The sequence below is a fragment of the Somniosus microcephalus genome, chromosome 9 (assembly GCF_052327205.1).
Source record: "Somniosus microcephalus isolate GS21.2 chromosome 9, FLI_Smic_1.0, whole genome shotgun sequence".
NCBI classification, from domain to species: domain Eukaryota; kingdom Metazoa; phylum Chordata; class Chondrichthyes; order Squaliformes; family Somniosidae; genus Somniosus; species Somniosus microcephalus.
In genome coordinates, this window is record NC_140995.1 from 80,180,324 (window position 1) to 80,195,278 (window position 14,955).

The window sequence follows — 14,955 nt, forward strand, 5'->3', positions numbered from 1 at the left end:
CTGAGGGAAGTTTTTGTAGTTGGCAAATGCTCATGTCTGCCATTCCGTTTATGAAGATCTCAGGTTATCGATTAGATAAACCATCAAGAAGTGACTAGATTTCTTTCTCCTTTTTATTAAATACTTTTTTAAATGCTTACTAAGGTTGTCAGGAATCCTGCATACATCTCTCTCTCTCTCATATATTCTGACAACCTTAGTAAGCATTTTTAAAATGCAAGTTAAACATTTGCAAAATTGTTACCATGTGTAACTATCTTGACTAATTTAAAATTAGTCTCACTGAGTATTATGATATTCATTACATAGTACCCTAACTTACTGTTTTGTGAACTCACTGACATTATAAAATTAGCTGAGCTGGAATAGAAGTAAGGATCTCTTATAATGAGTGGTCTGTGTTGACTGATTCTATTTTACACTGGGAGGACAATGAGTACATGTGCTGGCTGGCAAAGAATGGAATGCACTTGAAAACTGACTAGCTAATCCTCACCACTATACAGTTCTAGTTCAGGTTGCATATACAGGAAATCATGATAACCAACACCACAAAATACAGATTAACTGATTACTCATCTCATTGTTGTTTGTGGGCTTCTGCTACAACTTTGTTGGCAAATTAGATAATCAATTATGTTTCATCTGCTTATAATAATCAGGGCAAAATGGCTGCTGTATTTGCCTAAAACAACAACAGTGACTGCAATGCAATTCAAAAGTAATTAACTGAATATGACACAACATATGCACAAGTGAGCGAAGTTTACAACAGATAAGATAGTGCCAGGTGACCCATTTAACAGCAAGTGAGACTTTTTCCATATAAAACTAGATAGATAGAAAGGTACTTCATAATCTCAAAATAATTTAATCAGGCTACTACGTAGAAGAGGGCTACTAGTGTCCAGGATTAACACCTTTTATATGGCAGGTACTGCAATATAGTGGCTGTGGTACTGGACAAGTAACCCAGAGGTTGAAAGTTCAATTTACACTCAACATGGCAGGGGGAGAGGGTTAGACCCTACCAGTTAAGTGGCTCATGGTCTGCTTGACTCCTAATTTTTGCAGCTGTGTCTAAAAATTTTAGTGGACATTTTGTTGTTACTTTAATGAATGGCTCATCTCAGAAACTGTACGAGAATCATATAGAATAGTACAGCACAGAAGGAGGCCATTCAGCCCATCGAGTCTGCACTGGCTCTTTCGAAAAGCAATCCTGTTAGTCCCACTCCCCCACTCTTTCCCCATATCCCTGCAATTTTTTCTCCAAGTATTTATCCAATTCCCTTTTGAAGGCTTTCTAGTATGTTGTTAGCAGTTTGTTATTTACTGTAGCAAACATTCTTTCAACAGAGATTAATAATCTTCACCCCCCACCGTGGAATCCTTTTCAGCATTATAAATGTTTAGTTTCCATTGAGTTTCAGGATTGTTTTAGTGCATTTACAGACTATGGCCGTAATTTTTCTGGTGCTCAGAGGGTGGGTTTGGAGGCGGGTCAGGGGTAAAATCCAAAATGATTGATGGCGGGTTGTAAACCCGCCTCCACACCACTTTCCCAAGTGTCGGGTCTGCGATTTAAAAACAGATCCAACACCATGCAGCAGATAAGGGATTAAAGGCACTTAACAAGCAGTTAGATCTATTTTGACAGCATTTTTCAATTTTCCAAGTTTTAGGTCGGGTTTCACGACGTTTAGAGAATACGCCAGGTAAGTGTGTCGGGAAGACACAACGAGCTGGAAACTTCACAGCTGCAACTGCAGTCTAAAAGTTGGTCAGTTTCAAATGTCAGAGGTTGGTGATTTAACAATTTGGGAGACACATTCTGTGTTTAGGCTGCAAGTTTGTGGTGTTAACTTTATATCCACTGTCACCTCTATTGCTGGACATAAAAGGCGCCCTTACCCTTCACTGTGCCACCTCAAATTGTCAGCACACAAATGGCAACGATGTCAAATGTTCATACAAGATTAAATAATTTCAACATAATAAAAGATGAGAAACTTAACACTGATATGTAGATTGCACTCACTTGGGTGTTCTGAGAGAATTCATTGTTAGCCAACATAATAAACACACAGAAACCTCTCAGATGAACACACCTGCACCTTGTGCTGAGGGCGGGTAACCCACACGGCGGGCTTAATTAGCCCAATTAAACCAAAATTGTGTCAGTACCGGCAGTGGGTCTGGAACCCGCCGAGCTCCGTTCCCGACGCCAACCCGCCTCCACGAACAGAATCGCGGCCTATGTGTCAATCTAGGTTTATTATTTGATTACTACAAAATAAAATTTAAAATTATGCCTAATATACATACAGAAAATGTCAGCAGATATTCATGTTTAGCCTCAAACAATGCACTGAGGAAGTTACTGAGGCGGATCAATTAAGTTTCTGCGAGCTGCAGTCAGCAACATGAAAACTGCATTTGTTGAAGCAGGCATTTCAAGCAGTAATGTTTCATCCATAAGGATTCCACAGTCTGATTGGAATATGAAAAAGGTATACTGTGATAAGGACCCACCAGGAGGTTTTTAAAAGCAATCCAGGATAACTCACTCGTTAATTTTTCCCCTATTGCGTGAAGCAGCAACATCTCTACCTGGCTTCTATTGCTACCGGTTCGGACAAATTTGGGAACTCACCAAGAGCTTGAAACCACAGCTTGCCACTTCATGGCACAGCAATCTGTAGGATCAATATTTTACAAACAAATCGGCTTTAACATTATGTATTTCTGATCGTAATCGTAAGAGTGACAGCACCTTTTCTGCATCTGTTTTAATGAGCTTACAGAATGGCAGGGCTGAGAAAAATTGAGAAGCAGCAAAACAAAGCGTGAACAAAATAAATGTAAGAAACAGAATAGAAAGCTCAAGCAAACAAGCAAAAATAAAACTCAAAATTTAAATTTTAAAAAGACAAGTCTCTCTGTGGCCGTAGACGTGAATCCAGGATGGTTTGTTGCCTCCCTGGTGCCAGGGTCAAGGATGTCACTGAGCGGCTGCAGGGCATTCTGGAGGGGGAGGGTGAACAGCCAGAGGTCGTGGTCCACATTGGTACCAACGACATAGGTAAAAAGAGGGATGAGGTCCTGCAGCAAGAATTTAGGGAGCTAGGGGCAAGATTAAGGAGCAGGACCTCAAAGGTTGTAATCTCTGGATTACTCCCGGTGCCACGTGCTAGTGAGTATAGGAATAGGAGGATAGAACAGATGAATGCGTGGCTAAAGGGATGGTGCAGGAGGGAGGGCTTTAGTTTCCTGGATCACTGGGTCTGCTTCTGGGAAAGGTGGGACTTGTACAAGTCGGACGGTTTACACCTGAACCAGAGGGGAACCAATATCCTTGCGGGGAGGTTTGCTAGCACTGCTGGGGGGGGTTTAAACTAATTCGGCAGGGGGATGGGATACAGAGTGGAGCTATAGTAGGGGGTGATGTACAGCCAAATAAGGAGGAAAAAACAAGTCAGCAGGGAAGGCAGAGCAAAGATGTGAAGGCAAAAGGGAATATGGCAGGGCTGGAAGGCATTTATTTTAATGCAAGGAGTCTTGCAAATAAGGTGGATGAACTGAAGTTGTTGTTGAACACATGGGAGTACGATATTGTTGCTATCACGGAGACATGGTTGAGGGAGGGTCAGGACTGCCAGCTAAATATTCCGGGGTATAGAATCTTCAGGCGAGAGAGAGGGGGGTGTAAAAGGGGAGGGGGTGTTGCAATATTAATTAAGGAGTCTATTACTGCTGTAAGGAGGGATGATATATTAGCGGGTTCCTCTAATGAGGCCATATGGGTAGAACTTAAAAACAAAAAGGGGTCAAGCACCTTGCTGGTAGTGTACTATAGGCCCCCAAACAGTCAGGGGGAGATAGAGGAACAGATATGCAGGCAGATATCAGAAAAGTGTGAAAATAATAGGGTAGTAATAGTGGGGGATTTCAACTTCCCCAATATAAATTGGGATAGTCAGAGGGTGAAAGGCTTGGAGGGAGCAGAATTCTTAAAGTGCATCCAGGAAAGCTTTTTGAGCCAACATGTAGAAAGTCCTACAAGAGAGGGGGCGGTACTGGACCTAATTCTAGGGAATGTAGCCGGGCAGGTGGTGGAAGTTTCTGTAGGAGAGCATTTTGGCGATAGTGACCACAATTCGGTGAGATTTAAGGTGGTCATGGAAAAAGACAAAGACGGCCCGGAAATCAGGGTTCTAAATTGGGGGAAGGCCGATTTTAATAAGATAAGACAGGATCTGGCAAAAGTGGACTGGGAGCAGCTACTTATAGGAAAATCCACATCAAAACAGTGGGAGGCTTTCGGAAGGGAAATAGAGAGAGTACAACACCAACATGTTCCTGTAAAGGTCAAGGGTGGGACCAACAAGCAAAGGGAACCTTGGATGACAAAGGATATACAAAAATGCATTAGGAAAAAAAGGGGGGCTTTTGGCAGTTACAAAAGACAAAAGACGGTGGAAGCCCTAGAGGAGTATAGGAGGTGCAGGGGCATACTTAAAAAGGAAATTAGGAGGGCGAGGAGGGGCCATGAAGTAACACTGGCGAGCAAAATAAAGGAAAATCCTAAGATGTTTTATAAGTATATTAAGGGCAAGAGGATAACCAGGGAAAGGGTAGGGCCCATTAGGGACCAAAGTGGCAAGCTGTGTGTAGAGCCAGATGAAGTAGGTGGGGTTTTAAATGAATTTTTTGCCTCAGTGTTCACTATGGAGAAAGACGATGTAGATATAGAAGTCGGGCAAGGGGACTGTGACATACTTGAACATATTAGCATCGAGAGGGAGGAGGTACTAGCGGTTTTAGCAGGCCAAAAAGTGGATAAATCCCCAGGCCCGGACGAGATGTATCCCAGGCTGTTGTGTGAGGCAAAGGAGGAGATTGCAGGGGCTCTGACACAAATTTTCAGAACCTCTCTGGCCACAGGGGATGTACCAGAGGACTGGAGAACAGCTAATGTAGTACCATTATTCAAGAAGGGTAGCAGGGATAAACCAGGGAATTACAGGCCAGTGAGCCTAACATCTGTGGTAGGGAAATTATTGGAAAAAATTCTGAGGGACAAAATTAGTCTCCACTTGGAGAGGCAAGGATTAATCGGGGATAGTCAGCATGGCTTTGTCAAGGGTAAATCATGTCTGACCAATCTGATTGAATTTTTCGAGGGGGTGACAAGGTGTGTGGATGAGGGAAATGCTGTGGATGTGGTTTACATGGACTTCAGTAAAGCTTTTGACAAGGTCCCGCATAGGAGACTGGTCAAGAAGGTAAGAGCCCATGGGATCCAGGGGGCCTTGGCGCGTTGGATCCTAAACTGGCTGAGTGGCAGGAGGCAGAGGGTGATGGTCGAAGGTTGCTTTTGTGACTGGAAGCCTGTGTCCAGTGGGGTACCTCAGGGATCGGTGCTGGGTCCCTTGCTGTTTGTGATCTACATTAATGATTTGGATGAGAATGTAAAGGGTATGATCAGTAAGTTCGCGGATGACACGAAAATTGGTGGGGTGGTAAATTGCGAGGAGGAAAGCCTCAGGCTGCAGGACAATATTAACGGGTTGGTCAGATGGGCGGAAAAGTGGCAAATGGAATTTAACCCGGAAAAGTGCGAGGTGATGCATTTTGGACGGACAAATAAGGCAAGGGAATACACAATGAGTGGTAGGACCCTAGGAAGTACAGAGGGTCAGAGGGACCTTGGTGTACATGTACATAATTCCCTGAAGGCAGCGGAACAGGTAGATAAGGTGGTTAAAAAGGCTTATGGGATACTTGCCTTCATTAGCAGAGGCATAGAATATAAGAGCAGGGAGGTTATGATGGAGCTGTACAAAACGCTGGTGAGGCCACAGCTGGAGTACTGTGTGCAGTTCTGGTCGCCTCACTATAGGAAGGATGTGATTGCTTTGGAGAGGGTGCAGAGAAGATTCACCAGGATGTTACCTGGGATGGAGCGCCTCAGCTATGAAGAGAGACTGGACAGGCTGGGGTTGTTTTCCTTGGAGCAAAGAAGGCTGAGGGGGGACCTGATTGAGGTGTACAAAATGATGAGGGGCATAGATAGGGTAGATAAAGAGGAACTTTTCCCCTTAGTAGGGGGGTCAATAACAAGGGGGCACAGATTCAGGGTAAGGGGCAGGAGATTTAGGGGGGATTTGAGGAGGAACTTTTTCACCCAGAGGGTGGTTGGAAGCTGGAACTCACTGCCTGAAAGGGTGGTAGAGGCAGGAACCCTCACAACATTCAAGAAGCATTTGGATGAGCACTTGAAATGCCATTGCATACAAGGCTATGGACCAAATGCTGGAAAATGGGATTAGACTGGACAGGGAGGGATGGGCGGCGCAGACACGATGGGCCGAAGGGCCTCTTTCTGTGCTGAAAAACTCTATGACTCTCTGAACTGGTGCAATTATTTTACTTTTTTTTAAAAATCAACTAATTTGTAACAAAATTACAACAAAAATGTTTAAATGGCATTTTAAAAATTGCTAAGCAAATGGTACATAATCCAGAAATTTACAGAACCAAGTATTTCTACATTTCAAGTATACATTTTCTAATACATATTAATCTTCTCAATGTAAAAATCAAATAGCTTCTAACCACAGATGCCACAATCAGAGCACAGGAAGAGGCAATCATAGCTGCAAGATTAAAATTGAGTTTGCAACAAAAACATTGAAACTTTCATTACTAAATAATTTGAATCAAAAATGTTTTGACTTTTAATCTTTCAATTATTCCACTGGGAGAAAAGAGATAAGCAACAGGGTCAAACGGCCAGGTAGTGATAACTCTTATGTAATTTAGAGTTATTTCACATACCTTTAAGCAAAGGTTAAAGTTTGAGTTAAGTTGTACCAGGGACATGATGGCACAATACACTGGAGTACCAACTGACATTGCAAAAATGAGGGATGCATATTTGATGTTCCACACCCTGGAGTTGTCAATATAAGTGGACTTTGTTTTGTAGAAGGAGGAAACTTGCATGTGTGGAGTGTGAAATACAGCAATCTAATGCTTCACAGCAGCATGGTCTGGCAAGAACCACCAAAGTTGCATAATGAGGGGAAGGAACTGTGAATCTTAGTTAAATCTGGGTTTGAACTCACAGTTGAGATCCCTGACATTTTACCACCAGGCCTGCTGGAAAGGAACTTATTTCTGGTCTATCCTCTCATTTCTACACACAGCTGAAAGGCAGCGGCTCCATTACTATGACAATAACAAAGTTTAATTTGTACACCTTTGGGCAGCATCCAGCGTAGTGTCAAAAAGCCATTGTTAATGTCTGAATTATTCAAAAGTACCTCCCCTACCAGATTTAGTTTACTTTTGAGTGGTATTGTGCCACTGTACTAGTGACTTCAATCTGTCACTGCCATCTGCCATGGTGTCTGACTCTCGGAGCCTCTCACCTCTGCTGCTCCTCTTCCACTTCCATTATTATGCAGACAGGGGTATGCCTATTGGGAAAGCCATTTCAGCTGCTTAGTCCTTCTAAACACACAAGTGTGTCAGGGATCCAAAAGATTATGGGTGCATCGACAGCATTTCGCTTAAATGCCATGCAGGTCTTAGTAAGTTTTTTTTTAAATCACGAAGGAAATTGCTATCAAACTCCAGAAATCTCAGTTGCGCCAATATCAGGTGACTTTGGGCTGCGCTGCACCTAGGTTTTTGGATGTAAATCTACACAAGCATATTATTCGCGAAAATCTAGGAAACTTGTGAGCTGGTCTTTTGTATGGGGAGGGCAAAACTATGTAAATAAGCAGCAGAGGACTTGGCCGCATATATCTTGGAAGCAGCGCAGACGATCAATGAAGTACCGCTGTTTCAGTCTAAATCCATTACAGGTGAATTTCCTTGGAAAAACTGGCGCAACGCCACTCTTATGCCACAGTTACACAAAACTTTCCAGGAAATTCCAGGCCATTAAAGGCTGACTGATGCCATACTGCAGCAGTAGTTGCATAGCTGTGGTACCGGTGTATAGCAATATTTGTGTGTTTCTGTAGGAGTACAAAACCACTTTGATCAATTTGTGTCTTGGCGGTTGTTCTTAGAAACTATCAGTTTGAGCAACTTCAGGCAGTAGAGTTATATGCTGAACTGGATTCTGTTTATATTTGACCCTGGAACTAGATTTTACTTTTACTTTTTTTTACAAACACTGTTAATATTTGATAATTTTCCTTTCTGACTCACTGTATTGGGTCTTACTGTGCGGGGATAGTTTTTGTAGCTTTGGTGAACTCCACGTGTACTGTTACTCTCATTCTTGGCAGTTTCCCTCCTTTCAGCCATTTCTCCCTCCTTCTGGTTTTCCCACTCTTCATCTGTATCATCTAATAAAATGCCTTTCATCTCAGCAACCCTCCTGTAACTGGAACACTCTCGCTCAGCTCTGAAAATAAAAGGGAATTTTTAATTTCTGTGTATTAAGAACATGGATAAGAATAATTAGTGCTGAATGCTCTCATCATTTTGGGAATTTTACAGTCTATTTTAAAAAGTATTATTCTAAAACATCATTACATTTACCATTTAAGAAGTTCAGTTTTGTGGACATTTCTCTGTATCCATCTATATTTTATTAAAAACCTTACAGCTGCACGCACTTCCTGTCTGCACAGCTTGACTTCCTATTGTCATGTTTGTGTCACACTTTGTCAATAGTTCCCCCTCGTTATAAATTCCTATGTCCACATTCATAATGGATTTGGCTTCTGTAAAGTCATTACTGTGATTGTGCAATCTGACCACTGGGTTCACACAAATTGCTCATCTGCCATCATCAAAACCATTTCCGCATTATCCATTGACACTCAATGGTTAATAAAATCTTATGATGGTGGGTTAGCGAATGGTGTGCCATGCATTATTAGAAACATAGTAAGATCTATTTATAATCTACTAGCTGGGGGGAGCCCGGCTTTGCCAGGGCTGTTTTGGGCCGGGCGGTTTAAATCGAGTGCCAGGCTTTGGGCCCTGTCTGTGTCCCTCTGTGAATCTGCTGGCGGGCAACATTTCTACCTTTTAATACCTTGAAAGATGAAAGTGAAAGTACTTATAAAACGTTTTTGGTAAATCTTATGTTATTTTTAAAAGAGATACTAACTTTCAAAGTAGTTTGAGCTGGAAGCTGAAGTCATGGCACTGAAACAATGGCTGCCAGATCCCCGAGATGAAAACGATTAGTCACGCACGCACGCACGCACGCACACACGCACACACACGCACACACGCACACACACACACACACGCACACACACACACACACACACACACACACACACACACACACACACCGATTGGCCAACCATCAGGGGACCGTACTGTAGGATTGGTCAATCGTGACGGCACAGGATTGGTGGAACCTTGACGTCAGTCAATCAATGCTAAGTAGCAGATAATGAGTTTAATTTTGAAGGTTTTTTGCATAAGGCGCGAACAATTTTCGTCCGACCGAAAAGTAAATACGCTTACCGGCGTCCCGGAAGCGTAAGCTTTCTTCGGAGGTAACGCGCGCGTAGGTACGCCGTATAACTTTCAAGCGCATAGCCGGACAGACGCACACCCGAGGACAGACAGACAGACAGAAGGACAGACAGACAGATCGACCGCTTTATATATATAGAATAGATGCCACCACTCACATTTCAAGAAATTTAACACAGTCTCTCTGCCCATATATTTCTGCGATTCTTTTGGGGGTGTCCCCATAGAGGTCTGCTTTGTCCACAGGCGCATGTAGTGAATGCAGCATTCGAAGGGCGGATAATTTTCCAGATTCTGCAGCAAAATGTGCTGGGGTCCATCCAGTGTCCGTTCTCAAGCAAGATTGAGACCCATTTACTATGAGGAGTTTAACCATGTCCGCTTTCCCTGTCAGTAAAACAAAATAAGGTAACCACATTAAAGGTTAATTCTAAACCAAGTATGTTCATCTATATAAAACCTGGTCCAAATTCTCCAGATAGACTCATAGGTCTGTTTGAAGTTTTAAAACTGAAAAAATAACTTTGTTTACTTTAACTGGGTCAGGCAATGAAAAGTGTTTACTATCTTTACAGATTCCTGGCAAAATAATTTTCAGAATATAACTGATAATAGATTCCAACATGTCTTTTGAATTTCAAAAAAGGTAATCTTAGTTAAAAAGTGTTACACTTAAGTACTACACTATGAATAATCACATGTGCAGAAACAGTTCATCAGTCTTACACCATATCCAAGTCAGTTGGTGAGCATGAGAGGGAGAATTAAAACTGGAAGTGGAGAAACAAGGAAGGTAGTTAGAAAAAAAAGAGATCATATCCTCAAATCTCCAAAGTAGAAGAATATAGGACTGGAAAAGTGCATGACAAGGGGGCACCCTAGTGACTCACAATGCTGCTACACTATGGCCTGGATTTTTGAAAATCTGTAATTACGCCGCTGGCATCCAAGCGAAATGCAAGCTTACCTGATGGGGACCCTCCTTCGCGAACTTGCTGTTTGACACTGTGTAGTAGAAGGCAGCGTAATGGCCCACGGATCCCAGTGGCGCACCGTGTGCGGAAGCGTACCTAGGATCACGTGGGCCGGTGCTGCAATCAAGACAAAGAAGGTCTTTCATTTATTTATGGTCTCCGGAAAGGAAAAAACAAACCCTCATTACTAGAGCCTTCTGGGATTTAAAGTGCATAAACATCTATATTTTCAGTACAGATTTTTTTTAAGCTTATGCTCCACATAGATGCAAAAAAAAACCCTCAATATAGCAACCTCTTCCTCCCAACTTTTCATGGACAATAAATACTTTCCATGGACAAAATCCTAAAATGCTTCAGTTTCCGGCCTCATAAGTTTTTTAAATTACTTGGATTTGTCAGGAAGTACCCCCTTACGCTGTGCAAACAGGCCTTGCACCTGTTTGAATCAGCCGTAAAATTTTCAGGCATAATTGCTGGCAGTTGGTGGGCAATTAGCCCAACTCTGCGTCAGCAATGAGAATTTCCCCATCGATGCGGATTATCTGTCAAGCTGGAACCTGACAGATCGCAAGTCCAGGATTTAGCACGTGGAACTTGCAGTCCATTTCAAAGGCAGTATGATGGCGTACTCTCGGTGCGGCGTCATACCCAATCAAAAAATTTTGGCCCTAAGTGGTTCGTCCTGCAATTCCCCACATGAGGACTTCCTAATTTTAGTTGAATGGGCAGCTGTAGACCTCTGCAAGGCACCTGGGCCCAAAAGGAGTGATGGAAGCAATCCATACCATCATACTGAGCAAAATACTGCGGATGCTGGAAATCCGAAATACTCAGCAGGCCAGGCAGCATCCGTGGAGAGAGAAACAGAGTTAACATTTCAGGCCGATGACCCTTCGTCAGAACTGGAAAAAAGCAGGAAATTGAAAGCAAGTTTAGGTGCTGGGAAAAGGGGGAGGGGATTAAAGAGCAAAAGGGAAGGTCAGTGATTGGTTCGAAAGCTGGAGAGATTAAGAGACATTAAGAGATATTCAAGGCAGGAGGAGGTGGTAATGGGACAGGTTAAGGAACAAAGGATGGCTCTGGATGAGGTGTGAATTGCGCTGGCAGAATGAAGGACAGGTGCCATGTGGGAGGGGAAAAAAATAGGGGCCAAACAAAAAGTGTGGATAAAAAAAAAGAAAATATATATGTGATAGGGGCCAAGGTTATGATCTGAACTTGTTGAACTCTATGTTGAGTCCAGAGGGCTGTAGAGTGCCTAATCGAAAAATGAGGTGCTGTTCCTCGAGCTTACGCTGAGCTTCCATGGAACAATGCAAGAGGCCAAGGACGGTGAGGTTTGAGTGGGAATGGAGCGGTGACTTAAAGTGACAGGCCACCGGGAGCAAGGGGTTCCCCTTACAGACTGAACGGAGGTGTTCCGCAAAGTGGTCACCCAATCTGCGTTTGGTCTCCCCAATGTAGAGACCACCACATCATGAGCAGCGAATACAGTATACTAAATTGCAAGTAGTACAAGTAAATCGCTGTTTCACCTGGAAGGGGTGTTTGGGGCCCTGGACAGTGGGAAGGTATAAGGGCATGTGTTGCATCTCCTGCGCTTGCACAGGAAGGTGCCGGGCGAAGGGGAAGGGGTGCTGGGGGTGGTAGAGGAGTGGACTAGGGTGTCGCGGAGGGAGCGGTCCCTACGGAATGCTGAAAGGGGAGGTGAGGGGAAGATGCATTTGGTGGTGGGATCACGCTGGAGGTGGTGGAAATGGCAGAGGATGATCCGTTGAATGTGGAGGCTGGTGGGGTGAAAGGTGAGGACAAGGGGAACTCTATCGTGGTTCCGGGAGGGAGGGGCAGGGGTGAGGGCAGAAGTGCGGGAGATAGAACGAACACGGTCGAGGGCCGTGTCAACCACAGTAGAGGGGAATCCTCGGTTGAGGAAAAAGGAAGACATGTCGGAAGCACTGGAATGGAAGGTGGCATCGTCGGAGCAGATGCGGTGGAGACGGAGAAACTGGGAGAATGGAATAGAGTCCTTACAGGAGGTGGGTGGGAGGAATTGTGGGAGTCAGTGGGCTTGTAGTGAATGTTTGTCAATAACCTATCCCCAGAGATGGAGACGGAGAAGTCGAGGAAGGGAAGGGAAGGGAAGAGTCGGAGATGGACCATGTGAAGATTAGGTGTGAAAAGCACTGGCAGAATCTAGAGCCGTCTTTTGTCTCCACTAGTCCTATCACCATCTCGTCTCGTTTTGAATACCTCTTAATGTCTCTTCACTTCTCTTTTGTTCTCTCCCAGCCTGGCCTCTTAATCTATTTCATTTCCTGTGCTTCTTTAGTCTTGACAAAGGGTTCACCCGAAACATTGACTCTATTTTCTCTCCACGGATGTTGCCTGGCCTGCTGAGTTTTTCCAGCATTTTCTGTTGTTATTTCGGATTTCCAGCATCTGCAATATTTTGCTATCGTACGAGTCAAAGAAGAAGTTGTTCAATGTGAGAACAAGTTCAGCCAGGCGGAGGAGGGTGGTGGAGGATGGGGACTGGTTGGGCCTCTGTTCAAGGAAGAAGCGGAGCGCCCTCAGGCCGTCCTGGTGGGGGATGGAGGTGTGGAGGGATTGTACGTCCATGGTGAAAAGGAGGCGGTTGGGGCCGGGAAACTGGAAACTGTTAAAGTGGCGGAGGGCGTCAGAAGAGTCGCGGATGTAGGTGGGAAGAGACTGGACAAGGGGAGAAAAAATATAGAGTCGAGATAGGAAGAGATAAATTCCGTGGGGCAACCATCATACTGAGGTTTTGTTCCGGCTGCAGCTTGAATAATCAGTTCTGGCCACTAAGGAACAAGAGAAACATGTAAAGCTAGGAAGCAATGGAGAGAGAGAGAGAGAGAGAGAGAGAGAGGGGGGGGGGGGTAGCCATAGGCAATCCCTGGTGCCAGAGGATAGAGTTAAGAGGAAAAGTTGGAAACATTTTTTTCCTATGGGGGATGGGGAACGAGGAGGAGGATTGGGAATGAAGAGGGGAGTGGGAGTGGACGCGGGCTCTGCCGTCTGACCTTTCGCCGCCGCCCAGTGGAGCGGGGAGCGCTGGCTCCAGTCCGGGTCCTTCATGTTGGGGTTGCATGATCCTTTGTGCAGAATTTCCTCCACCAGCTCGGTGTCGCCAGCGGCCGCCGCCGCATGCAGCTCCGACATCCCCAGCCAGCGTTACCGGGGCAACCCGCCCGACACCCCGGAGCACGAGCCCGGAGTCCCCGGCCAGCGGCAGCGCGCACACAGGCTGCCAATCGCCTCTGTGGGAGAGAGAGGCGGCTGGAATAAAAGTAAATGAACGGAGTGAGTAAAATAAAGGAGAAAAAAACGGCCCCGAGTCAATGGCGAACGGTTCATGTCAACCGAAAATGACGCGGACCAAGTTTGTGTGAGGAGCGCGGTTGGCGCCGCACTCGGGCTAATGTCAGTCAGCTGTTGTCGCAACGCTTGCCCAGACCAGGTCAATTCGAGTTGCTTCTGACCTTCTAGTTCCTAAATGCATTTTTTTATTCATGATTATTCTTTGGGGTTTGATGCATACAGGTCATCCTACCTCAAATATATATTAGGACTGATACAATTATATCAAATTCAATATTTCTAAACTAATCAAGACTGAGCCATGTGGCAAAGGTTCACAACTACTTGCAACTCCACAACCAAAATTATGAATATGATGATGTGCCCCATTGTCAGCATCAAGTACTCTTGATCCATGTAGATGTGGGTTAGGTGCCGTCCAGAGACCCCTACTATATTACCTTGAAAAGCTGCTTCATTTCACTTATGGTATTGAAGGGTATTATAGCTGAAGCTAAATTATCTAAGTATGTGTAATACACTCACCTTGCCCTCTCTCCCCAGAGTTCACTGCCCTCCTTTAAATCTTCCTCCATATAAACACTCCTACCAATATTCATGGTCATCCCTTCGAACCTACCATCGAGACCTCTCTGTTCCCATAGTCTCAATCACAGACAAGGCCATCTCTGATCACTTCCTTGTATCCCTCACCACTCACACCCCCTTTCACCTTCCAACCCACTGCCTTCTGCATCCATCTCTGGGGAAAAAAAACTCTCCCCCAAGTCACTTACAATGGCACTTTCAAACTTCCAACTCTCCAGCCTTTGGCTCTCCACTCGCCGTAAGATTTCTGCAGCTGTCGATCTGCTCAATCAGTCCATCACCTCTGCCTTTGTTCTCAGTAAAACCCTTACTCTCTCCCATCCTGGTCGTTCCTCCTATCTTCGCTCCCTCAAGTTCAAGGGGTGCAAATTTGAATGTATCCGGCACACAACTGGTTTAGCCATTCATCTGCAGATCTGACTGGACCATATCAAGCATTATTGGGCCATCTCTCCTCTGCTAAAACTGCTCACTACTGAAATGCAAAGATAACCCATGGCTTATTTTCTCCACTACTATCGGT

The 14,955-nt window shown here is 44.5% G+C and overlaps 1 protein-coding gene across 1 annotated transcript; it reads right to left on the reverse strand.

Moving 5' to 3' along the window:
• Positions 1–6,417: 6,417 nt before the first annotated feature.
• On the reverse strand, positions 6,418–13,859 carry ankrd66 (ankyrin repeat domain 66). The gene is made up of 3 exons (XM_085996798.1): positions 13,547–13,859; positions 9,684–9,912; positions 6,418–8,431 (listed from the first exon to the last, which is right to left on the reverse strand). The coding sequence occupies exons 1-3, from the start codon at positions 13,683–13,685 to the stop codon at positions 8,179–8,181; spliced, it is 621 nt and encodes a 206-aa protein (XP_085852924.1). The 5' UTR covers positions 13,686–13,859; the 3' UTR covers positions 6,418–8,178.
• Between the last annotated feature and the right edge of the window lie 1,096 nt (positions 13,860–14,955).

Bases quoted from the DNA above. Each gene is read 5' to 3' on its own strand.
- ankrd66 (XM_085996798.1), bottom strand. From the start codon at position 13,685: ATGTCGGAGCTGCATGCGGCGGCGGCCGCTGGCGACACCGAGCTGGTG. The intron at 9,913-13,546 runs GTCAGACGGCAG...TTTTACTGACAG, and splicing joins CCACTGGGCGGCGGCGAAAG to GGAAAGCGGACATGGTTAAA. The intron at 8,432-9,683 runs GTGAGTGGTGGC...TTTTATTTTCAG, and splicing joins TGTGTTAAATTTCTTGAAAT to AGCTGAGCGAGAGTGTTCCA.